The sequence below is a fragment of the Meriones unguiculatus genome, chromosome 3 (assembly GCF_030254825.1).
Source record: "Meriones unguiculatus strain TT.TT164.6M chromosome 3, Bangor_MerUng_6.1, whole genome shotgun sequence".
NCBI lineage: Eukaryota > Metazoa > Chordata > Mammalia > Rodentia > Muridae > Meriones > Meriones unguiculatus.
In genome coordinates, this window is record NC_083351.1 from 162,417,837 (window position 1) to 162,444,587 (window position 26,751).

Genomic DNA, 26,751 nt, shown 5'->3' on the forward strand with positions numbered 1-26,751 from the left:
CTGACTTTGTATTACTGTTTATTTTTACTATAGGTATTTCTACACTGAACACATTCCAAAGCAGAAGTACACAGAATGTATTAAACCTTTCACAGTTTGGTAGGCATTACCTCTGTAATTCTCCCATCACTGGTAGTCACCGTCTGCGTACCTTACACACTAGAAAACTAAGCTGCAGTGTGCAGTCAGCACCCGGTTCTTAGAGAACTAAGGTTCAGGAGTCGGCTTTAGGGCTTAGAGGCTCTCATATGCCTGCACTTTAAAGCTTTCTTTCTGTCTCTCTCCCTTCTTTGGTTTCTTCTTTCCTTCCTTCCTTAACAAAAGCTCATGATTTTATTGTCTTCATAACCAAATTGCCTTAGAACTTGATCCCTTGGCCTTTTCTCTTCTTATCGCTGCCCAGTTCAAAACACTTGCATCTCTTAATAGCCAGCATTCTCTTAGATCTGCAGTTGGGCTCAACACATTCAAGTCTCAGCACAATCTTCTTTGTAGTTTTAGCTTTTTTGCAGAAAACAGGTGTAGTCTGCCCACCATAGCCACTCTGTTTCCTGTTGTAACGCCACTTCCCCTGGGCATACAAAGAATCCTTGCTCTTTTTGTACTGTGTCAGTTGTGGGGCTGGTGCTTGCTACATTTCTTGCAGAATGTCCAACAAGTTTTAGGAATGTTCACTATGGTCAGGCCAGCGATACCAGCTCAGAAAGCTAATGTTTTCTTTAGTGTTTAATATTACAGTGAAAGAAAAAACAACAGCGGAAAAAAAAACAGTGAAAAAAAAAAAGAAACAACAGCGGGCCTTTCAACTGAACTAAAAATGACCTATTTATTATAAATTATGAAATCATATTAATATACAATATTAGAGGATAGTTTATCCTAACTGATGTTGTAAGAGAAAATGTGTATTCTACAGTGTTATCAAAGTCTTACCATTTATGTTAGAGGCATTGTGCTTAGATCTTAATGGCTGTAGTTACCAGTCACTAATGGTGCACTGCCACACTACTCAGGGGACACTTAGGTGTGTGCAAGTGCACTCATGTCAGTAGACGGAGGCCAGAGGTCAGGCTCCAGTACTGTTACATGATTCTGTGTATGTGTGTGTGCCTGAGTGTACCTATGTGTACCATGTGCATGCAGGAGCCTATGGAGGTCAGAAGAGGCATTGGAACCCCTAAAACTTAGTAATAGATAGTTGTGAGCTGCCATGTACAAGCTGGGATTCGAACCTGGATCCTCTGCAAGGGCAGCCAGTACTCTTAACCCATGAGCCATTTCTCCAGCCTCTTAATTGAAAAAAAAAATACATTTTTTTTCTTTTTGTTTGTTTAGTTTTTCTAGATAGGGTTTCTCTGTGTAGCTTTTCTCTGGAACTTGCTCTGTAGACCAAGCTGGGCTGAAACTCACAGAGATCTGCCTGCCTCTGCCACCTGAGTACTGGGATTAAAGGGGTGCACCACCACAGCCTGCTAAAAATATATATTTTTCATAGAGTATATTCTGATTATGGCTTCCCTTCCCTCCAACTCCTCCCCATCCACCCAAATCCGCAGCCTTTCTCTCATCAGGATACAATCAGACATCTACAAATAGTAATGAAACAAAGCAAGAAAGAAACAAACCAGAATAGGTTGAAGCAAACAAACTACCAGGAGAAAAAGAACCAAAGAAGAGGCACAAGAAATGCATAGAGACCCAGAGACACACAGTAGCACACAGAGAAATCCCCTAAGAATACAATACTGGAAACCATAAGATACACAAAAGGAAGACCAGTAAGGGGGAGGAAGAAATGAACGAAAATAAATAAAATTGATTACCCAGACAAAACATTATGAACCAAGGAATCTCCAGAAATGCCACTGAACTTACTTTGTGTTGGCCATCTACTGCTGGGCATGGGATCTGTTCTTAGGAGTGGTTTGTAACCCTGGTGAGACTCAATCAGAGGAAACTAATTTTTCATTTGCAAGCAGTTATCAATTGGAGATAATTCCTGGGCTAGAGATGGAGTCGCTTCTTCTAGCTCTAGGACCCTAACTGGCTTAAATGCATGCAGGGAGGGAATGCACATGCTGCCACACTGTTTGAATTCATAACATGTTGGTCCTGCTGTGTTTGGAAGATGTTTTTTACTTCCCGGCCCCAAGCACCCACAAGACACAAGAGGCTCCAAATATATTTTCAGATACCTAGGACATATAGCTAGAGTCTTCTCTGACTAGCTCATAACTTAACCCATTTATTCTAATCTGCCACATGGCTGGTTACCTGTGCTCAGGCATGATGCATCTGTCCTCACATCTTGCTGGCTACATCTCCCATGTATGGCTCTATCCAGAATCCTTTCTTGTCTACTGGATGTCTTACCTTCTATTTCCTGCCTAAGCTATAAGCCATCATGTTTACTATGGATGTGCTACATCCATGAAATACACAAGATAATTCTCTTTACAAGAAAGCCTCGTTTCCTTGGTATCCTCTATCACTTCTGGCTCTTACACTCCTTTTGCCTCCTTTTCCACAAGGTTCCCTGAGCCTCGCTCTATGGGAGGTGTTTGATGGAGACATCCCATTTAAAGTTGAGTATTCATTCCAAGGTCTCTCACTCTGCACTTTGTTCTTTTGGTGGTTTCTGTGTTTGTTCCCATCTTCTGCAGGAGGAAGCATCTCTGATTCTGGTCAAATGAGACACTGGCCAATGGGTACAGCAGAATGTCATTAGGAGCCATTTAATTGCTAAGTTCCTTTAGCAGAACAGTATTTGGATTTCCCCTAGGTCCATGGCCTGTCTAGTCTCAGGACATCCAAGCAGTCAGGTATGGGCTCCATCATATGGTGTAGGCCTTAGATCCATTCAGTCCATGGTCTCTCTCTTTAATTTCTGCTCTTCATTTTGTAAAAGTAAGTAAGTCTCTATTTTTTCACTTCTAGGTCTGTTTTTAGGACATATTTGACATTTGGTCAAATGATAGTTACAAGCTAAAAAATAGCCCCTTAGTTTTTGTAGATAATTTGAATTTAACCTCCAGATTGGGTAATCTGTTTTACTAGGTCTTTAATCCGACTAAAAATAAACTGCATCTTTCTCTAGCTCAGGCTTCTAGATGAATGCATGTGTGTGTGTATACGGAGTACATCTGTATATAGACATAAGTATATGACGTTAAAAATTAATCACGAGTTAGGTGGACATGCAATGTTAATCACAGCCATGCTGATAAACAAGTGGAGAGCTCTGTCTTGCGTGGCTTGATACCTAGTTTTCCGTCTCATTTCCCTGGCCTGTCTTTAAACCGGTAGCCACTCCTTCCTTCTTGTCATTTCCGGCACTTCCTGTCATTCTGGGCAGTACCAATGATCCAGGATTCGCACTGGATCATTGGTTAACCAAAGGTAGCTCAAGACCTTGAAGGACAGCTACACGTTTCCTCTGGGAGACAACTTGATGAGGCTCTAACGTTTGAATTTAGCCCGACGGGGTCCCAAGGGCTCGTTCTGCAAAGCCCGCCCCCACCATCTCCGAGCGCGGAGCTCTTCGCGCAGGCCCCGCCCCTTTCCCTCGAATGAGCTCATCACGCAAGCCCCGCCCCTCCTTCCATTTATGGCACAAGCCCCGCCTCCGCCGCCCCGCGGCTGCACGCGCAAAGTCCGCTCCTCGCTCTCAATGGAGCTCATCGCGCAAGCCCCGCCCCTGCCTCCCCACGGCTTCCCGCAAAGCCCCGCCCTCCCTGGCTTCGCCTTGCAAGCCCGGGCCGCTACCTTCCGCTCCCGGCCCCCTTGCCGCCCTGGAGGAACCACTCACGGAGCAAGTCCCGCAGGCGAGGCAGAGGCGTGGAGGGTGGGAGTCGTGGTCACCAGGGACGCCAGGGCGTGGCCGCTCCTCAGGCCCGCCCAGCCGCCTGCGCCTTCGCGCGCCAAAGTCAAAGCGCAGGTCCCGCCGGCGGGAGACCGACCCTGCAAGCCCGGGCCACCCGCGCCGCCGCCAGCCAGCCAGCCATGGCCACCCCGCCCAAGAGGTTCTGCCCTTCCCTCTCGACCAGCTCCGAGGGAACCCGCATCAAGAAGATCTCCATCGAGGGGAACATCGGTAAGGCGCCCCCGCCCCGCTGCCCGTGCCTCCGCGTCCGCTCTCCGCCTCCCTGCCCGCGCCGGCGCGGTGGCTCGCCTGGCCCGGCGCCAGCCGGGGCTTTGTGAGGAGCGCTCTGGGCCACGGCACCCTCTTTGTTGGGGACTTCCAAAGGGGCGCTGTCCGTGCATGCTGCTTTTCTTGAGGTGTAACTGAGGTAAACGAAACCCTTTGTAGGTGTGCTCTTGGGCTAGGTTTCGACGAGAACAGTTTCGTCATCTCCATCTCCAGTCCCCTTCTGCTGCTTTTCTCCCTTCCCGTTCTCTTACAAGCCCTGGCATGCTTCCTTTTAATCTCTGCAAGTTTTGTTCTTCCAGAACCTGAGTGTCTGGGTCTTCTGTGTCTTGTTTGGTTTACCGGAGTGCTTTGAAGACTCACTCATGCTGTTTTTTTCTGTAGTGCTTTTTATTTTGAGATATCTGTTTGGTTTTTTGAGACTGGCGTTCTATGTAGTTATGGCTTTCTTTTAACTCACTATGTAGACCAGGCTGGCCTTGAACTAATATCTTAGGGATCCGCCTGCCTCTGCCTCTGAGGGCCGGGATTAAAAGAGTGCACCTCCACACTTGGCCCACTATAGTACTTTAAAAAACATTGTTAAGTATTTTATTGAGCGGTATATACACCGTCTATTCCACGGTTGTGGACATTTGGGTTGGCATTTGTAGCAATTCCTAAGACTAACGACAGACATACAAGGGAAGTAGTTTTTAATGATTTTGATAGTGTGGAATTTTTTAGTCCCTTTCCCACATACAGGTAAACCCTAAGTTATGGCTCAAAGACCATTAGCGTTTCTGTCCTTGACCCTAATGGAGGGTAAGCTACACTGTGCATGTCATTTTGCAAGGTGAACATGAACCCCCATTCTTTTACATTTCCTACTGCAGGAGACCAACTGACATTTCCTGTTTTGATACAGCTGTTATGTTTTGGGCTGCAGGTTGAGTACTGACTACTCATGTATGCAGCAGATGTTTTCATTTCTACCACATTCAAAGCACTGTCTCTTTATGAAGGTAAGCAGATGTCAGACTCGAGCAAGAGCAGAGCTGAAACACAGGCAAGTGGGCTTGTTTCACTTGCTCCACACTTAAAACAGGTCAGTGGAAGAGATCTTCGTTTCTTTCAAGTTCTGTGAGATGTCATGCTTATTAGTAAGAATCCTCCTAGCCTCTTAGTGGGTAAAAATGACTGTATGTGTCAGGGGAAGTGGCACATGCCTTTAATCCCAACAGAGGCAGGGGGATCTCTGTGAGTTCCAGGACAGCCTGGTCTACAAAGAGAGTTTCAGGATAGCCAGGGCTACAGAGAGAAATGAAACCCTGTCTCGAAAAACTAAAAAAAGGTGACCACATGCAATGATGAGAGAAAGTTCTCAGTAAAGTCATCTTTGAGGTAGGCTCCAAAGGACACCTCCTTGGATCAGAACCAATGGATTATCTCCCTTCTCTCAAACCCAGGTAGGCAACATACACCTAGACATTGCCTTCCTGCAGGCCTCCTGTAAACTTCCCAGGACTGCAAAATGGGCCACTCCATCTTCAGTTGACCTTCTTCCAGAGCTGTCTTTCTACAGATAAATCCAATTGTGTTTTTTAATGCCTAAATTTCCACCCTGACCCCCCCTATTGAACTAAGAAGAGCTGGACAATAATGGCTTGCATTTACACAGTATTAGGAAAAATTCATTACCAGCATTTACAAGAATTGAGATTTCCCTTAAGCATCTATGTCTTTGACAAAACAATGACAACAGCAAAATGAAGATTTAGCCTCATAGACTTACAGCTCTGTTGGAGGAACTGCCATTAAGTATGTTCTTGTCATTTGTTGTCTTTCCTACAGGGCGGCTTTCAGCTGCCTATTGCTCTTGTATGGTTGTTTACATCACCTTCCTTTTTTGTCAGGTCCAAATAACCTGTTACTGTAAAAAAATGGTGCAGTCTGTGAAGACTGGTTTGTGATTCTTATGTTCGTCCTGAAATTTTAAGTCTGCTTGCTCATTTTTAGTTGAGTAGTTTTGTAACCTTTTTTCTCATGTTCTGTGTGAGCTATTCCCATTGGTTATTATTCCCAGCTATTGGTTAGATTTATGGAGGCTTCATGGGTCCATTTCAGTGTGTTCAGAATGACATTTGGTTTGGTGACACTTGCCAAACATTAAGAATTCTGTTAGTTAACCATGACTTTTGGTTGTTGTTTGTGTTTTGTTTGAGACAGGGTTTCACTATGTAGTCCTGACCGGCCTGGAACTCACTGTGGAGACCAGGCTGGCCTCAGACTCACAGGATTCTACCTGCTTTAGAGTGTTTGGGATCAAAGCCTTGGGCCACTACCTCTCTTGCCATGACTTATAAAACTATTAGTAGGTGTCCGTGCTTCTTGTTGTCTTTCACGTTCATAGAATATTAGTTTGTTAGCTCTTTCCCAGCTCTGCTTTCCCTCCAAAAAGTTGGGGAAGGAACTGGGTAGTGACTGACTACCCAGTTGTAGGGGAACTACAACTGATGATTAATCAGCTTGAGGTAAGATTAACATTTACAATTTTACAGTGTGACTGTGCGAGCTTTTTCTGGGTGTAGTCAATGTCAGAAGCAGGCTTACTATGTTAGCCTTATGTGCTTTTAGACTCTCGACCAGCCTGAGATACTTTAGTGTGTTTCCTGTTCTCTCTCTACCTAAGCCAGTGAACGATGACCATTTAAATCTTTCTTCTCATTGTGGTACTGTCTGTAAACTGAAGTCTTTCCACACAAAGTTTTGGTCACCAGTGACCTGGCCACAAACTCAGTAGCTACCCAGTTTGTCTTCACATTTATTTCTTCTCTGATTTGGATGTAATGCACTTTCATGGCTTGCTTTTCACCTGCCCTGGTCTGTCAGCTTGTTGATCTCTTCGCTCTGCTCTATGCAAAAGTCCTTAAAGTCCTTCCTGATCCCCTCCTTGTGTGCTTCTGCAAGTCAAAGGTAAGTTCTTTTGTGCCAACCTTAAGCCCATTTTATAAGGAAGAGGACACTTGGCAAATATATTAAAGCTATATAGTTGTGTGTGTGTGTGTAGTAAGAGGTTGAGGAAGAAAGAACATGATTCTGGCCAGCCGTGCCTTATATAACCACATGTGGTGGCTTCTGATAGAAGGGTGTGGAGGTCATTAGAAGTACTGCTACACCCTGTGATACACACTGATACTAAAATGGGGACTATAGTATGTCCTAATTACACATAAGCTACTTTTGCTTTATTTCCCTAGATATTTCAGAAACTAGTGAACGACTGGAAAAAGTAAAGCATATCTTGTCTATTTTTTTTTTAAGTGTTTCATAGAGAACACAGAACCATAAAGGTGAGGCAGATTTCTACAGCTGTTAGTCCTAGGAAGTGCTTTGCAAGACTTAAAATAATTTCTCTCAGCTATAGGTTTATTAGGGCTCGATAGTCACCATCTCTTAAGCATTGGGTTCATGTTGATTTTATAGTTATTTCTTTTTTTAAAAAAGATTTATTTTTTGTATATGAGTGCTCTATCTTTATGTACATCTGCATGCAGGAAGAGCATTAGATCCCATTATAGATGGTTATGAGCTGCCATGTGGTCGCTGGGAATTGAACTCAGGACATCTGGAAGGAAGAACAGACAGTGCTCTTAACCTCTGAGCCATCTCTCCAGTTGTACAGTTAGTTCTTAATTGGCTTACTTCTTTTTTTTTTTTTTTTTTTTTTTTGCATTTTTGCATTTTTCGTGCCAGGGTTTCTCTCTGTAGCCCTGGCTGTTCTGGAACTTGCTCTGTAGACCAAGCTGGCTTCAAACTCAGAGATACACCTGCTGCTGCCTCCCAGTGGCTAAGATCAAAGATGTGCACCACCGCACTGGATTATTGGTGCCTTTTGTTGTTGTATTGGGGTCTCTAGGCTCCTTTTTCCCTCCTTTTTTTTTTTTTTTAATTGGATATTGGTTTTTTTTCTAATTGGGTATTATTTTTGAGTGGGTAGGGAGGTATGGTCTTGCTTTGTAGCCCAGGCTGCCTTAGCACTCACTATGTAGGTCAGTTTGAACTTGAACTCACAGTAATCCTGCTGCCTAAGCCTTCCAAGTGCTGGGTTATAGGTCTGTGTAACCACATATCCAGGTCACACCTGTATTTTGTTTTGGGAGACAGTGTCTCACTGTGTAGCCCAGGCTGGCCTGGAGTTCAGAATCCTTTACCTTTCGTCTGCTGAAGGCTGGAGTTACAAGTGTGGGCCACGAGCTCTTCAGACTGAGAAAGTCGAGGTAGGAAGGAAGGGAGGTTTTGAAAATACAAAAAATCAGAGGGCCTCTGAAAGGCTCTGCCCTGCAGACTATCAAAGCAGACGCTGAGACTTATGGCCAACTGTTGGGCAGAGTGCATGGAATCGTATGAAAGAAGAGGGGAATCTGAGATCTGGAGAAGACAGGAACTCCACTAGGAGAGCAACAGAACCAGAAAATTTGAACACAGGGGTCTTTCCAGAGACTCATACTCCAACCAAGTACCATGCATGGAGATAAGCTAAAACCCCTGCACAGATGTAGCCCATGGCAGTTCAGTGGTTCCATAGCAATGGGAACAGGAACTGCCTCTGACATGAACTGATTGCCCTGCTCTTTTTTTATCACCTCCCCCTGAGGGGGGAGCATCCTTACCAGGCCACAGAAGATGACAGTGCAGCTACTCCTGATGAGATCTGATAGGCTAAGATCAGAAGGAAGGAGAGGAGGACCTCCCCTATCAGTGGACTTGGGGAGGGGCATGAGTGAAGAAGGAGGAGGAATGGTGGGGTCCGGAGGGGAGGAGGGAGGAGCTTATGGGGGGGATACAAAGTGAATAAAATGTAATTAATAAAAGTTAAAAAAAAAAAAAACCCACAGCCAGACCAAAAAAAAAAAAAAAAAAAAGCAAAACAAAAGATTGCAGGAACTGTCAGTTTACTGGTCATCTTAATGGCCCCCTTCACAATCTAGTCTTTCTGTGTTATGAAGAACCAAGGTCAGGGACTTGTCCCAAACCTCACAACTGCCTGAAAGTTCTTTTTCTAATTGTTTGGTTAAGGAAAGCTTGGCTAGAAGTCACTTTTTTTTTTTTCCTCTTAACATTGCTTAACCTTGACCAGGTTTTTAATTCTTTTGGTAAACTGAAAAATAATAACAAATTTGTTCTATTGGCTAGAGACCATCTTTAAGTTGTAATTTATATAAAAGATGAAGAGAAAGGGCTTAGTGTTTCTGTATCTGTTGCTCACTATTAAGCTCGTAAAAGCTGGTGACCATTGCTTATGTTTTGCTTTTTTAACATGTTTTCTTAATTCTGTCTTTCTGTTTTACAACAGCTGCCGGGAAGTCAACCTTTGTGAATATCCTGAAACAAGTTTGTGAGGATTGGGAAGTGGTTCCCGAGCCCGTCGCCAGATGGTGCAATGTTCAGAACACTCAGGATGAATTTGAGGTATGCAGGAAAATTTAAGTGAGTACAGTAGAAACTCCTTAGGGCTGAAGATGGCTCCGCAGGTAAGAGCACACGATGTTCTCCAGGACCCTGTCTGTGGCAGCTCGTAACTGTCTGTACTCTAGTACGAGGGGTTCCGACACCCTCTTCTGATCTCTGGGTACCCAGGACATATATGTGCACAGACAATTCAGGGAAAACACCTATACATTATTCATAAAGAAATAAACCCATGCATTATGAATGAATGAATGGATGATTCTTTAGGTTAGAGAAGCAGTGTGTAGTGTCTCTTGGACACCCCTCCCCCAACCTTTCCAGCAAAACTTTCAAGTCTACCTGTGTGTGTAAAAATTCACCGAGCTGTATATTTAAGCATTTTGCGCTGTCATATCTAAGTTTTAAAAAGTTTAAAAACTGGAAGTAACTTAAAAACCTAATTATAGATTAAAAATTTTGAGCTATTTTTAAATGAAAACAAGAAAACCCAAACCGTCAGTAATTGAATTTTATTATTCTTTTCAGCCCTTTGTCACATGGAAACCCATTTATCTCTCGTTTCTTTGTACTATACCAGATTGCTTTCTTACAGAATCCTGAAACATCCAATCAGTCACTAATTAAGAAAATGTCCTACAGGCTTGCCCACAGCCACAAACTTTCATTCTCCACAAACTTTCATTTTAGACATTTCCTTTTAGTAGACCTTTTCAATACCTAAATTCCGTTTGTTCATAGTGGAAGTAATGGTTGTGTGTGATAATGATTGCTAAGAGTTTTCATTTCGGGAGAAGTGAAATTGAAAGTAGAGAAGATGGAAAGGCCAGCTAGAAACTTGTTCAGTCTGAAACAAGTTGAAAAAAATTATAGTTACTGATGTGAGGATTTCTGGGAATTATTAGATATTTAAAATGTAAATCATATTATAGAAGGAAAATCAGTAGCAAGGAACTCTGCAGCCTTTGTGGATTGTCCTAACTAGGGTTGCTATTGCTGTTGGGAAGCACCTTGGCCAGTAGGAACGCTGGAAGGAAAAGGCTTGTTTTGCTTACACTTCCACAGCACTGTTCATCACCTAAGGAAGTCAGCGCAGGAACTCAAGCAGAGCAGGATCACAGAGGCAGGAGCTGATGCAGAGGCCATGGATGGGTGCTACTTACTGGCTTGCTCATGGCTTGCGCAGATTGCTTTCTTAGAGAATCCAGAACCACCCCATCAATCGATAATTAAGAAAATGCCCTACAGGCTTGCCTACAGCCAGATCTAATGAAGGCATTTTCTAAATCAAGGCTTCCTCATATAACTGTAGCTTGTGTCAAGTTGACATAAAACTAGCTCACACAGGGATATATGTGACTTTTTTTTTTTTTTTTTGTTTTTGGTTCATCTAGATATAAGGTTTTGATAACTAAACTTGTTTTCTCACACTTTTATTTGCAAAGCTTAGTTAACTTTAAGCCAGGGGCACAACTAAATATATACCAGTTCCTTGAATTTCAAGTACTAAATTTTAACGGGACATCTCCCCATATGGAACTCATTGTCTTAAATTTTTATGTATGAGTCGAAGGCTATGGTCTTCTCTACTTTAGGGTTCACAAAATATGGGAAACAGTATTACGTGGATAATAGGAAACATGAAGTATTAAGTAGGGGATAGCTTCTCTGTATGTTTGGGTATTGTTTTCTCTTCCCAACCCCATATTACTAAACTCCAAAAGAGGGCGTTTTAAGAGCTGGTATGTAGTCCAATAGTAGGTCACTTGTCTTGCCTGCTTTAGCAAGGGCTTGGGTTTAAACCCTAGCACTGCAAAAAAGAATGCAAAAGCAAAATGGGTTTTACTCTACATGGAGCGCTTCTCCAACTGATTTTTGATCCGTTCTTTGCAGTGATAGTATGAATTACCCACTGTCTAAATCTTAGCTATCTTAGAACGCTGTCAGCAGTGAGAAACGGACCGTGTGGAGACCCGTCTGGCCAGTCCTCCCTTAGATTTTGTATTTCTTTTTGGAGGTTGGAGAGTTGGAAGAACCTGGCCATTAGTGCCTTTCCTCTCTTCCCTTAGTAACTAAATGTGTGCTTAGCGTACTCTGTTCTAGCTGTTTTAAGTTTTTTCTTTCCCTGCCATCTAGTGGCTGAAATGTTACTATGCTACCGATAGGCTACCCCCAGCCTTGTCAAACAAGACATGGTAAAGCACAAAGATTCTATGGTTTCCTTCCTCATTGCCTAAATTCTGGGGCAAAAGTGATTTTGAAAACCAGCTGATGATTATGAATCTTTGTTTTAAAGACATTTGAAATGGTAGGTTACTCTCTTTGGTGGTTTACACGATTGAGTCCAAAGCTTTGATGTACTTGCTTCATATGTATTATTGTGAATGATCGTTTTGTGTTTCTGTTTGTTTTGGCTCTGGCTACATTTCATATAGCTGAGGCTGGTCCTGACCTTCTCATCCTTTTCTGCCTCCTAAGTGCTAAGATTATAACAGTGTGCTATAATTTACACTACACTTTACACCTTAAAGGTGGAGGCCTGACAAGGTACCTCAGCAGACAGAAGCATTTGCCACAGTCAGCTAACAACCTGACTCTTCCTGGAGCCTAAAAAAAGTCAGCTGTCAGGGTATGCACCTGAAAGCCAGCATTTCTAGGATGAGGTGGGAAGGCAGACGGGGTCAGCTGGCATCTTATGGGCCATAGTATGTGGTGCTGCAGATAGAGCAAGTGACCACTCCTCAAAAAACACAGCAGGAGAGACCCAGCTTCTGAGAGTTGTCCTCTGACCTCCGTACAGACTCTTGAACACACACGTACTTTTAGGCAGACAAAACATTTAAGGGTTTAGAACATAGTGCTTTGAAGTTATATGTACACCTAGTAGAATGGCTCAGTTAAGCTAATTTGCATGCATTATCAATACTTTGCTCTCATTTAAAACGTCTTGCCTTTGAGAATCCACTTAGAAATTAGAAGCTGAGGGAAAAGATGTAAAATACATGTTTCATTTACTGATGAAACAGCAGCATAGTTTTCTGTTTTATTTTTATACTTTTACTTATAATATCAATAATCTGTACTTTCTACAAAATAGTGAAGTCATAATAAAAGTGACAGTCTAAGTTATGTAGAAAACAATGAAAATTATCCACAATTACATTATCTTTTATGTTCTATAGGTAATTTGCTATGTTTAGTTTTAGTGAGAGGGTATTTAATTTTTTTCTTTTCTTTGTGTATATGCATTTTTGTTTGCATAATTGTTTGCCATGTATGCATGAAGTGCCTGAAGATGCTTGAGGAGGGAATTGGAACCTCTTGGAGCTGGCGTTATGGGTGGTTTTCAGCTGCCAGGTAGGAGCTGGGAACCCATCCCCGGTCTTCTGCAAGAGCAGCAAGTGTTCTTAACCACTTAGCCATCTTTCCGGCCCTTAACTGTCCTTTGTAAGTGGTAAATGGACAAATTCTGTCACATATTTTTGCTTCAGTTTCAGTTTGCACATTTATATTTTTAGAACTGTTTGATAATCACCATAATTAGATGATGACTAAAAGTGTGCTTGTTGAGAAAAGCAAATTTAAAAAGTATTTTTTGTTAATTTTTTTGTCATAGTAAAAAAATTAGAAAATTTGCTTGTTACGAACTTTTTAAGTGCACAGTATAATAGTAGGTATTTATATAGTTGTAAAACCGATCTCTTGAACCATTGCATCTGTGAAAACTAAACTATCAGTTAGTTTCCTCAGATTCTGGTAAACTGCTGCTGTGTTTGCTGTATCTGCGAGCACGCTTCACATCCCTGAAGAGTTTTGAAGGTTGTAGGTCCGAACGGAAGTTCAAAGTGAGTGGCTGTTGAAGGGATAAGGGAGTCCCTAGAGCATCCCGAGTTTTCAGCCACCATCAGTCTGCAGGATTTCTGTAGGTGAAGGTTTCCCATTAGATTTCAGTTACTCCTCAGAACCATTGTCCTTCCCATTGTCTCCATGCATTTCTTCTACAATATGTCAAAAGCATTAACCAAAAAAGATTCACATACTGCATTTTCTTAGTGTTTGTTTACATTTTAATCTGTTGGTTCCCTCTCTCCTCTTCCAGTTTATTTACCAGTACAGTTGAGACTATATAAATAAATACATATATATATATATATATTTGCCTCATTTTGTTTTTGACTGAGTGTATCTTTGTAGTAAAATTTAGTATGTCTCACTTCTCCTATTCCTTTTAACCTTTTAGGTAAGTCATCAGAGGTTTGATTAGATTTATTTCCGATTATTTTTAATATGATTCTTTGTTTATATTTTTGTTTACTGTTACATCTGGATGTCTTTTTTAAGTTTAAAGTCAGTAGGGGTCTGTGAGATGCCTTAGGGGCGAAGGAGTTTCCCATGAAGCCTGACTACCTCAGTTCAGTTCCCAGAACCCGTGTCCTGGGAGGAGAGAACTGACCTTCCAAGTGGTCTTCTGACCTCCCCATGCCATGATATGTCTCGTAAATACACAGTAAATGAAGAAGTGCAGTAAAATACAAATAAAGAAACCAAACAGATCAGTTACTGCAGGTGTTTTAGCCTTATTCATGCAGTAAGAGTCAGGCACACTTGCTTGTGCCAGGGACTTGGGGCCAACCTGGACGGTTGTCTTGAGAAAGGAAGAAAAAAAGAAATCCCTATTTGTTTTCTCAACACCTCTTAATATCATAATGTAGAAAGTAAATGAATTCTAAATGCCATTTGCAATTCCTATTTAAAATGAAGGAATTTTAACCTAATTTCTTATTTTGTGCATTTTTTACTCAATGGTGAAAATATTGGTCCTAACAATATCACTATTGTAAGTTTGGAGCATGATTCTGTTCTGTCATATTACAAGATTGTAGCCCTGGCTGCCCTGGAACTCACTCTGTAGACCAGGTTGGCCTTGAACTCACAGAGGTCCTCCTGCCTCTGTCTCCCAAGTGCTGGGAGCTTGTACTGCCCAGCTTGTAAAATGTTTTTTTATGTTTTGTTGTTTTTTTTTTTTTTTAATTTTTATGATGTGAAAACATGGACCTGTAGTAGATGTATTTTGATTTTTTTCCCTGCAGGCTGGAGAAATATGCTGACACTCCCTTGTTCTGGATAGCAGCAGTGAAATCAAAGTGGCTCAGAAAATCAGAAGTTCACCACAGTGTACTATGCTTTTAAGCTATGATGTGTTTTCACTTCTTGATTTCAGTTTAGGATATGTTTAGGACGAAAGCCCCACTGTAAGTGGAGGAACACCCTGAAGTTAGATCTCTAGAAAGTGGGGAATGATGAGAGCTGATAAACAGCGTATCTATGTCACCTGAGAAAGGCATATGTGACTCTGCTGTAGCGGACTGTTTTAGAGATTCCTTCATTTTATGTTTATGAGTGTTTTGCCTGTGTGTAGGTATGTGCACCATGTGTGTGCACGTATGTGCACCATGTGTGTGCTTGGTGCCGGCAGTGGTCAGAAGAGGGTATCAGATTCCCTGAAAGGAGGTACAGTGAGCTGCCATGTGGGTGCTGGGAACTGAACCCGCATCCTCTGCAAGAGAAGTAAGTGTGCTTAACCAGTGAGCCATTGTTCCAGCCCCCAGTGTAGCTGATTTAAAAAAATATATATATGTGTGTATGTGCACATAGGTTAGACACAGTAGTGTGGAGGTCAGAGGACAACTTTTTGGAGTTCGTGTTTTTCCACCTTTGCGTGGGTTCCAAGGGTCAAACTTGGTGTCATAGGGGCCTGAGTGGCCACACTTCCTCTGAGCTTTTGAGCCTGTAGCTGATTATTTTGAGAAGAAAATATAAGTACAATAAACACTTTTTTTTTCATCTTAGAAAAGAATACATGAATCTGAATATGTTTATTTAGCCTTTAAGTATTGACAATTTCTTCTGTAGATTGTCAGTCACCTGTGAGAAGGATCTAAGGATTCTTTTAGACATTAGATAACGTAGGACATTTGCTAGAAAAGAGTGAGCAGAAGGAACTTCATTGTCTTAATTTGCTAATAATTATATGTTTACTTATGAAATGTCTATATTTTTAAAAGATTTGTTTATTTTTCTCACATGTGTGTGGGTGTTTTGCCTATGTATGCCTGTACCACATGCAGTGCCCATGACGCAAGTAGAGGGTGTTACATATTTTAGATTGGAATTACAGTTTTGATTTTTATTTTTTTTGGGAAGGTTTTGTTTTGTTTGTTTGGTTTTGGTTTTTTGAGACAGGGTTTCTTTATGTAGCCCTAATAGATCAGGCTGGCCTTGAACTCACAGAGATCCTTCTGTCTCTGGGATTAAAGGCATGTGCTTCTATTGCCTGGTTTTGAATAACAGTTTTTAGTTACCATGTGGATGCTGGGAACCAAACCTGTGTTCTCTGCAAGAAAAGAGCAAGTGCTCTTAACTACAGGGCCATTTTTTCCAGCAACTTTCCCCTCATTTCTCTTTCTGAACATCTTAAAAACTGAAAGGAGATGAGCACATGCGTAGCACTTGGGAGGCAGAGGCAGGTGGATGTCTGTGAGTTCCAGGACAGCAGAGCTACATATTGAGACCTTTTCTCAAGAGAACACAAAACAAAACAAAAAAAGGTAAAGTAACTCTTTTGGCAGTTATATTGTTTTCTCGTTTGTTTCTCTTGCCAATTTAAAATAGGAATTGACAACGTCTCAGAAAAGTGGTGGGAATGTTCTTCAAATGATGTATGAGAAACCTGAGCGGTGGTCTTTTACATTTCAAGCATATGCCTGTCTCAGTCGGATCCGAGCCCAGCTTGCCTCTCTCAGCGGCAAGCTCAAAGATGCAGAGAAGCCTGTGTTGTTTTTTGAGCGATCTGTGTATAGTGACAGGTATGCAAATAGCTTATATTTGGCTTTTGGAGTTTATAACCAGACACTTTCTTCTTATTTCCTGGTAATCAAATTAGAGGCTGAGCTGGAGGTGTTAGATAGAAAGTGACATTTAAAAGTAACTTTAGCGTTGACATTAGGACAGGGACTGGAGAATGAGATGGTCATCTAATTCGACTTTCCAAAGAAATCCTTCCTTCCTTCCTTCCTTCCTTCCTTCCTTCCTTCCTTCCTTCCTTCCTTTCTCCTTCCTTCCTTCCTTCCTTCCTTCCTTCCTTCCTTCCTTCCTTTCTCCTTCCTTCCTTCCTTCCTTCCTTCCTTCCTTCCTTCCTTCCTTCCCATCCCTTTAAAATCCTCATCTGTTCAGTTTAGATCTGGATTTATATCCTCGACTCTCAACTAGGAAAAGGAGATTAAAAATTGAATATTTCTGAAAGTGTTTTAGAATTTTCCTGTTTATACAAGGAGCCTTTTCACCTTCACAGTTATTGCAGTATAGGTGGTTGGAAAGATTTTGACCTTACGATCCCTTTCCTTTAATTGTTGACCAGTCTAAAGAAGTTTGTCATTTGCTACATATGCTATTAGTATTTAAGTTTGAGAATCAATATATAAACAATATACAAATATAAAATTAGAGAATCAATAATAAACATACATTGTATTAACATAGGTATAACCTGCTAAAAATTTTTTAAAACAAAAATACAGTTAGAAGGGTAGCCTTACATTTTAAAGTTCTTTAATGCCTGACTCAGTAACAGTGGGTTTTCACTCATGCTTGTGTGTTTATGTTATGTGTATATATATATATATATATATATATATGTGTGTGTGTGTGTGTTTTGAGTGAATTACAGTAGTATGTGAGGTAAACTTGCTTCTCATAGAACTGGAAGGAGATTGGGTAATTCCAGGGCTCCTTAGCTAGCATTTTGAAAGCTACTGGCAAAGAATACATTTCCTATACATTTTGTGTGTCCTTTTCAAGATATGCGGTGATTTAGGGGCATATTTTATGCCCATTCTTGTTCCTGTTCTGTGTGTCTGTGTATGAAAGGATGCATCTGCTGACAAAAGATTCTCTTTCAGGTATATTTTTGCCTCTAATTTGTATGAATCTGACTGCATGAATGAAACAGAGTGGACAATATATCAAGACTGGCATGACTGGATGAATAGCCAGTTTGGCCAAAGCCTTGAACTGGACGGAATAATTTATCTTCGTGCTACTCCAGAGGTGAGACCAATAAACAGTTTGTTTGTGCCACTGAAACTTTAAAGTAATATCAGAACACAAGAGGGACGTAGTAATGGCAGTTTAAAACCAGTTTCCAAGCTGGAGAGCTATCTCAGTGGATAAGATAACTGGCTGCTCTTCCAGAAGATACAAATTCAATTCCCAGTTGTCACATGGTGGCTCACAAGCATCTGTGACTCCAGTTCCAGGGAATCTGATGCCCTCTTCTGGCCTCTGTGGGCACTGCGTATGTGGGTTGGCCAGACATACTTGTAGCCATACATGCATACACATAAAAACAAATAAATAAAATCAACTGTCCAGCTCCTTCCCTGGAATCTCACAGCAGTACAGATTTTCTCAGCAAACTAGGAACCTAGATGTGTTGAGTTTGGTCTTCTTTGCCCTTCACCAGTCTTGTTTTATTTTTCTAATTCCTAACTTACTCAGATTCTCATATTCCCTTGGAGCGAGAATAAAAAACTTGCTAAAGCACCTTCTAAAACATAGGCTTAATGAAGTGGGGCTTTGCATAGGGATTTTAGCTGTTGTTGGATTTTAGGGCCAGAAGTTCTGGGGACACAATTGAAACAGAATAGATGCTTGCTTTATTAATAGCACAACTGCTGAGGTTCACTTTAAGAAACCTTTTATGGTTACTTGTGACTTTGTACAAATGGAGAGCGGCACACTTGCAAAGAGACTCAGAGATCTTGTCATCTTCAGCTAAGGGAGAACCCCTGGAAATAGGCCTTGTGTTAGGTAAATTTCTCTTCTATTTATGTGCTATATTACATAATGAATCCAGAAAGGTCAAGTCAGCTAGATCTGACTGGCTAAATCCTCTATTCCTGTCCTTTCCCCCTTTCCCTCCTCTCCTAACTTTTACCATGTCCTCATTTTCAAAATCATGGCCTCTTACCTCTTTAATTATTAGTTTTGCATATATGTGTATATATAAATTAATAAAGACAGCCTGTTGAGTCCCTTCAGTTACTCCTGTGAATAGAAGTTTAGGGTTGGCTGCTCGGGTTTGGATAACCCATCACCCCACTTGTCCCTGGAGATGATGGCTTCTCTCTGCCTCAGCATCTTATTGTTTGAGACAAGATCTCTGAACTGGAAGCTCACTGGTTGGCTAGAATGCCTGGCCACCCAGCCCGGAGGATGTGCCTACTTCGTCCCTTCTCCCCGATGGTGTGTGTGTGTGTTGAGCACCGACGTTAGGTCCTCCTGCTACGTGGTTAGCACTTTACTGACTGAGCCCCAGTCTCTCATTTATGGCATCTGTTTTGTTTTGTTCTGTTTTGTTTTGATACAAGCTCTCTCTGTGTAGTTCTGATTGTCCTGGAACTCACTACATAGATTGGGCTGGCCTCTAACTCCTAGAGGTCTGCCTGCCTCTGCCCCCCTGGCTGCTGCTATATAAATGTGTGTGCACATTTATATCTCTTAATTAAAGATTATTGAAAAACGACTCATAGCAGGCCGTGGCAGTTTACGCGCTGCCGTAGCTCACGATTGTTATTTGTTGGAGGTTCCTCTTCGCTTCCTTTCTTCAGCGCTGGGGACTGATCCGGGACCTTGTACACGGCAGACAGGTGCTTCGCCACAGAGCACAGTGTGGCGGATCTTACATCTGAGCGTCTGTGCCCTCCCACAGATTGTATGAACTTTCATCTGTATGATACTGTTAGAGAAAAATGATGTAGAGTCCCACGGTCCAGTGTGGCTGTTGAAGTTTATGTACAGTTGGAAAATTCTCTTCCTTGGTGACCATATTAGCCGTGCTTCAGGTGCTGGAGCCGCAGTGGCTGGTGGTGGCTCTGCTCAGTAGTACAAATAGAGGACAGATGTAAAGCACCTTGTGTTCTTTTAGGTCATGGCAGTTGAGAGCTTCTGCCCAGTGATGAGTCGTTCTTACAGGATGGGGCACAGATAGAACACAGACATAAGCATGTTTGCTTAACAACCAATTAGGATGGATAGAATGACACACTAAGTTATTTTCTAAAAGCAAAGTAGGTAAATATTTAATGAACTATTAACTCCCCCCACACATCCTTCTCTTGTACTGAAATTAGTGTATTTCATGTGTGGAGACTGATTTATTTTTCAAAGTTCTGCTTAATTTAGAACTACCATCTGGCAAAAATAAGGCAATTAGAGGGAAAATTAACTATTTCAGTTTTCTGGAAGAAATAAGTACAGGTTTTTGGCTAATGTAAAGACAGCAGAAGATAACGTTTTCACAGCAGCAGACACAAATAGTTACCTGACTTTTTTCTTACTGCTTGCTTTCAGAAATGCTTAAACAGAATATATTTACGAGGAAGAAATGAAGAACAAGGCATTCCTCTCGAATATTTAGAGAAACTTCACTATAAACATGAAAGCTGGCTCCTTCATCGAACTCTGAAGTAAGACTTTCTCATGCTGCTTGCTGTCCATTGTGATATCTTTTATCTAGACATGAGCAGAAACATGTACAAATGCTTATTTTTATCCATGTGCTTGTTCATATTTCCAAGACACTTGTTTGAGATCTTGTAACTGGTTTATTCTAATGGTGTTTTTACTTAAATGGTAAAGTAAGTGTGTCTGTGTTGTTAAGATACACTTAGAAATAATTTAAGGTGCTGTAGTCTGATGTTATATACTGTTTTAGTTTTTATACTTCTAGTTATACATTATTAGCCTTAGTCCAAAAATATTAAATGTGAACTATCAGAGAGAATTCATAAATTTAAAATTGTTTGCTAAGATGATCATACCTCTCTCTAGTCCTGTTTCCTGGGAGGCCTGAGCTCAGAGGCTTGAGACCATCCTAGACAAAATGGCCTTCCATTCTGAGTAGTGTCGAAACACTGTGTTGTCCAGCTCTATGCGTGCCACCCAGGAGTGTCCAGGAGATGAGTGGTCCTTTTGTCCAGTTCGTCTAGGTGCCTACAGGACACGCTCTATCATTCGTTTCATAGCTTTCCTGTTTTGAGAGCAGCCGTCACCATCTGGCAGTGTTATCACCAGGGCCTCCCTTGCCTTGGTAGTGCTTCTGAAGTGCTAGAGTACCGCGTGACACCGGCAGCTTTATGCCAAAGAGAAGCCATGATACGCTTTAAGTGGGAAAAGGAAAATTCTCAACCCGAGGAAAGGGAAAGGCAGTGTTGAGGTGGAAAGCGCATTTGTTTGTATATGTATGTGTGTAAGAGAAAAACATAGTTTCCATAGAGCACATGCCACCTGTGATTTCAGACTGGAGACCTTGGGATGCCCTCCCCCACCCCAGGGCTAAGGGGAGCTACTGGGATATATTTTAAATCTGTGTCTTCAGTCAGATTTGGGAGGTAGAAGCCTAGTCAGTGGCATGAACCAGCTCTTGGACAGTAGCTAACTGCATAGCCCCTTGAGGCTCCGAATGGCTTTCTGTTCGTTTTCTATCTTTTGGCAGTGCTGGGAGCAGAGCCCACTGCCTTAGACATGCTGGGCAAGCGCTCTACGACTAGGCTCTACCAGTAGCTTTCTCATCGCTAAGTTGTGAGACCTCCTCCTCATGTTTTCTGCTTCCGAGGAATGACACACCATAACGGCTAGTTTTACGTAGTCCGTACCTGAGATTGTTGTAAATCTGCATGTAAAGTGGAGACTGCCAGCTGTGTCAGCGCAGGAGAACATTAAGATAAAATGATTGGCAATATTTTGAGTGTTAAACGATGGAAGTTTCTAGTATTTCCCCTTGATTTAGTGCTTTTCTGATTCTGTTCGTCTTCCAAAACAGAACCAACTTCGATTATCTCCAAGAGGTGCCCGTCCTCACGCTGGATGTTAATGAAGACTTTAAAGACAAACATGAAAGTCTGGTTGAAAAGGTTGGTTTAGAAAAAAGCTAGTGTTTGTTTTATCTTGTCTAAGACAGTTCTGTTAATTTGTGAAAACAGCTTACAGAGAAGCTTCTATAAAATTACATTGAGAGGGCTTGGCGTATATTTTTGGGTTCAGATGTTTCTAGGCATTCATGAAACCCTGGGTTTGAGCCCCAAGATCACACACACACACACAAAAGAAAAAGAAAAAAGGAAAGTTACTTAAGAAACTAAAATCTGAGCTGGGTGTGGTGGTACACACCTGTAATTCCCCCCACTTGGGGAGGTGGAGGCAGGCAGATCACTGAGTTCGAGGCCAGCCTGGTCTACAAAGCGAGTCCAGGACAGCCAAGGCTACACAGAGAAATCCTGTCTCGAAACAACCTCCCCCCGCCAAGAAAAAGAAGAAACTTAAAATCTGTAGAAAACTTTAGACTGTTTAAGATTGAGTCCTAGTTTTGAATTCTAGCTCTGACCTGAGCTAAAATCATCTTTATATTTTCTTTCCTTTTCTAGAAGGTAGGGCAATTGCAGCATTATGTTTTTTCTCATTCTTTTTTTTTCTGTTTTGTCCCAATTTTTCCTTCACATATCATCAATATGTAGATTTTTTAATATAAACTGCTTAGAAAACTAGTTTATCTTTTTCGAGGAATTCCTTATGGAGGGTGTTTAAAGTTAGGTTTAAAGTTGTAGTCTCATTCATTTTCAGCTGACGTTTGGAAATTAGGCAGTGCTAATTTAAATCTTTGTTGGAGACCATGTCAAGGATGAATTGGCTTTATCCTAATCATTGAGTCATTATATTAACAAAGGTTAATTTAATCCTCAGATAATTGAGTTGATCATTATCTGAGTGAGTAATGTCATTTATACATATATAAAGGAGAGACTTACTGATGAGCATTAAGATGGTAACAGGAAGAATTGTATAATAAATATCCACATTAATTAACTTGGTGATTTCATGTCTAAAGGAAACCACATATTTGTTTAGATTTGAGAGAAACTTAGGGGCTATTTTTTTTTTTTTTTTACTTCATGAAATGTCTGGATGTTTACTATAATAAAATCCTGACTGTATCTCAAAAAAATGAAAACCTCAACATTTGAAACCCTTTACAGTATATGGTTAGTTTCCCTGTCTTATAAAATAATACATGTGTGAAAAATCCAAGTGACTTACTATTTATGATATTAAAACATAAGGCAGAATTAACTTACAGTACTTTTAAAATAAAATTAGTAGTAGATGTAACAACACCAAATACCAATTTAACCAAACCTATAAAACCACTTTCTTTTTTTTGTTTTGAGACAGGGTTTCTCTGTGTAGCTCTGGCTGTCCTGGAACTCACTCAGTAGACCAGGTTGGCCTCAAACTCAGAGATCTGCCTGCCTCTGCCTCCTGAATGTTGGGATTAAAGGCATGTGCCACTACTGCCCGGAAAAAAAATTTTTTTTAAAGCTTTATTTATTTATTTTATGTAGATGTGTGTTTTGCCTGTATGTCTACACACTAGAAGAGGGCATTGGTTCCCATGGGTCTACAGTAGTTCAAGATGGTTGTAAGCTGCTGTAAGAATTGAACCCAGGACCTCTGGAAGAACAGCCAGTGTTCTTAACTGCTGAGCCATCTCTCTAGTCCCTATTAAAATTTAGTTTATTTTTTAATGTGTACAAGTGTTTTTTCTGCGAGCATATAAGTGCACCACAGGTGTGCAGTGCTCCCAGATGCCAGAAGATGTCAGCTTCCTGGAACTGGAGTTCTGGTGGTTGTGAGCTGTCGTGTGGGTGCTGGGAATCAACCTGGGTCTGCTGCAAGAGCAGCCAGTGCTCCTAAGCACCGAGTCATCTCTCCAGCACCACATTTCTTAGCTTTAAAGAAACACTTTCCTTTCTTAGACCTGGAACCATTCCACATTATTCTTTTCAAAATTCATAATCCTGGAATTTGGGGCAGTATTTTTTTTTTTTTTTTTTTTTTTTAGATTTATTTAATGTTTATGAGTACTCTTATCTGCATGTACACCTACATGCCAGAAGAGGGCACCAGATCACATTACAGATGTTTGTGAGCCACCATGTAGTTGCTAGGAATTGAACTCAGGACTTCTGGAAGAGCGGATCTCTTAACCACTGAGCCATCTCTCCAGTCCTTGGGGGAGTATTTGTACAAGGCACCAATCTTTATCTTCTAAGGAGAACTTTGTAGTTTAGAGTGGAGAATGAAAGTCTTGCACTGTAGTCTTCATTTGTTGGTAGGTTTATTCAGAACTTACACAGCTTTGCCTGTACACTAACATTCCAGAAATTTATGCCTTGGGACTAGAGTGATGGCTCAGCAGTTAAGAGCACTAACTAGCTCATCTTCAGAGGAGTCTGATTCCCAGCACCTATATGGTGACATACAACTGGCTGATGAAACTCCAGTTTCAGGGACTCTGACACCCTCTTTTTGACACCTTCTCCTGGCACCAGGCATGCAGACAGAATATTCTCACATAAAAATATTAAATAAAAAGAAATTTATGCCTTAATACTGAAGATTTATATGTTTGAATTGCAGGGGTGTTTATTATCTCATAAATAGCAGTATTAAAGCTATCCATATCATTGATCAGTGTTATTTATTTAAATGTACATATGTATATAAACATAGAGATCATAAAACTAGTGTTACAGGTCTTTTAGAATTGCATCAATCTTTTCTAATCGTATCCGCTTAAATGTAAATTAATAATTTTAGGCTGTTCATCCTGCCACTGAAATACTTAGTCTTTGTTTTGAAAATAAACTACTGTGGCATTGTGATAGCTATTTATAAAGTTGAGGTGTTCTGCTCTGTGCTCTTAAATGAATATGAGTATTAGATATCAGATTAATTGAAGGAATTGTATTAATTTATCTTTCTTCCTTCAGGTCAAAGAATTTTTGTGTACTCTGTGATTGCACAGGAGACTACTAGCAACAAAGTGTTTCCAGATACTTGAGTTTTGTGTGTCCTCATAGCTTGTCCGAAAATCTTGACAAGTTCAAGTTTTTAAACCATTTTTGTTTTAAGGAAAAAAAAAACCCTTTCTTTATATATATATATTTTATTTAATGTTTCAGGATCTTCTGTAAAACTGTGTCCCTGCTACTTCCTCCACTTCTGTTCTTCCAACAGTTTTAAATCAGAGGTGTTTATCTCTCCTAACAGGAGGTCTGGGGTACATGACTAGAGTCCGGAAAGTGAGTGTCTAAACTATTGTAAAAGGCCCTGCCTTATTCTGCCTTCTCAGTTGTTACCCTGCTCAGGTTAACATGGTTTCACTGTGCCTCTGGCTTTACTGGTACCAGTTCCTTAAGTGGATACCCTGCTGTTAAGTGTAAAGGGCATGTGTCTTCTGGACGCCAGTACACCTGTCACAGGCTGAGAAGGGAGTCTGGGGAGTCCCTAGCATAGTGCTGCTGAAGCGCTCCTTTTGTTTTTCTTCCTGTTCCCTTTGGGGATGCTGGAGATGGAAGCCAGGCCCTTTCATGCTAGGGAAGCTCTCTGCAGTACCTGTCCCCAGCCCCTGAGGTTTAGTTTTCATCAGGTGCCCCTCCCTCCAGCCCACCTAATGTTGGAGGTAAGGCCACGTCAGCATCACCACATGATGTTCTTAGTGTGTCTGTGGGCCTCCGTACAGGAGGTGGTTAAAGTCAGTTCCCAGCCTGGTAACAGTACAGCTGCTTTATGCATCACCCGATCTTTACCTGTTTCTTCATCTGTGATGAGTGCTCTATTTACCTGAAATTTTGGACTAGAAGAAATCTCTATATTTAAGAGGTACCTAAGAAGTGTATTATGTACAAGACTGCATTAAGATAGCCACTGCTCTTCTCAGACTACAGTTAAAATGCTTCTTTAAATTATGATTTTTCTTTTTTCTTTTTTTCAAGACAGGGTCTCTACATAGCCCTGGCTGTTCTGGATCTCACTGTGTAGACCAGGCTGGCCTGGCCTCGAACTCACAGAGATCCACCCACCTCTGCCTCACTTCCCACACTCGGTGGAAGCATCACCATCCCAAACTCTGATACTCTGATTTCTTTGAAATCCTTTGAGGTGCGAGTGCAGTTTTTTTATGTAAAATGATGATAGAACATGACAAGGTTCTCCATTCTCTCCCCCCTTCCCCCATTGGTGCTGTATTAATAATGAGTAGTCTCTCTTTAGCTTTATCTGTGGCGAGACATTGTGATAAACCAAGCCAAGGGGGAACATTTTAGCTTTTCGGTCTGTTCGGTGCGCATCTCCCCATCTGCTGAACATGTCTGCTTTCTATCTGGATTTATCAGGAAGTTTGCTAACTTAAGATTGAAGGTCACACGTTTCACTGTGAAAGGGCCATGATCATGCTTTGCCTCCTGGTTTGCTTTGCTTTGTTGGATTTTCCTTAATTTTTTCGTACTCACAGAAATTATTGATGAAACAATTTTGCTTTATGTTATAGTGTATCGTGGAAATGTTACAATTTTTGTTGAACTAGGAACTAAAATTAACAAACACAGGGAGCCTTAACGCTCCCATTAATAATGCACGTCTCTAAACTACTTTCATGTTTAGCTGTAAAAATTTGCTTGGATTTATCCTAGGCCTATATATAATTAAATAAGTACTTTTTTTTATTGCCTTTTTTCCTCCCACTGGAGTTAAGTTAAAATGTGTGTTGTTTTTACCGAGTAATTAACCTTTCTATTTCACATTAGGAAAAATGTATAATTTCTTGAAAAGAACGCGTTTATCTTGAAGCTATAATTTTCCTTTCTAAAATGTTATCTTTTACTTTGGGCTTCTTCTTCAGAGATGTTAATTCACTGTTAACCGCTACAGTAGCACTGATCTTTGAAATGGGGACTCAAGTCTGTAACAACCATAAATAAATTGTCTTGTGTTATATCTGACTTTTTATTTTTGTTTGAAATAAAGTTGCCCACTGAAATATTTGTCAATAAATGAATTAAAATTTCTTGGGCTATAGGGGGAGAGTTTAAATTTTCTTAACGAGAAATCATCAGGTTATTTTCTAGGAATTTTATGGCTTTGCCCTTTCCATTTGGATCCATTTCATGAAACTTTAGGTTTGTATGTGGATTTGTGTGTGTGTGTGTGTGTGTGTGTGTGCGTGTGCCTGTATGCCTGCTCCAGCACTGTTTCTGTTT

At 41.1% G+C, this 26,751-nt stretch overlaps 1 protein-coding gene and 1 pseudogene across 2 annotated transcripts; one reads left to right on the plus strand and one right to left on the minus strand.

The window, feature by feature from the left end:
• Nucleotides 1-358: 358 nt before the first annotated feature.
• On the minus strand, nt 359-3,681 carry LOC110540093 (large ribosomal subunit protein eL42-like; annotated as a pseudogene).
• A 79-nt stretch (nt 3,682-3,760) lies between these two features.
• On the plus strand, nt 3,761-26,545 carry Dck (deoxycytidine kinase). 2 transcript variants are annotated; one of them, XM_060380912.1, is made up of 7 exons: nt 3,761-4,093; nt 9,483-9,598; nt 16,268-16,461; nt 17,554-17,701; nt 20,006-20,121; nt 21,477-21,567; nt 24,484-26,545. In XM_060380912.1, exons 1-7 carry the CDS (start codon nt 4,003-4,005, stop codon nt 24,508-24,510), a joined length of 783 nt encoding a protein of 260 aa, XP_060236895.1. In that variant the 5' UTR covers nt 3,761-4,002; the 3' UTR covers nt 24,511-26,545. The 2 variants fall into 2 exon arrangements, with proteins under 2 accessions (XP_060236895.1, XP_060236896.1); XM_060380913.1 differs by lacking the exon at nt 3,761-4,093 and adding an exon at nt 5,079-5,151.
• Nucleotides 26,546-26,751: the final 206 nt, after the last annotated feature.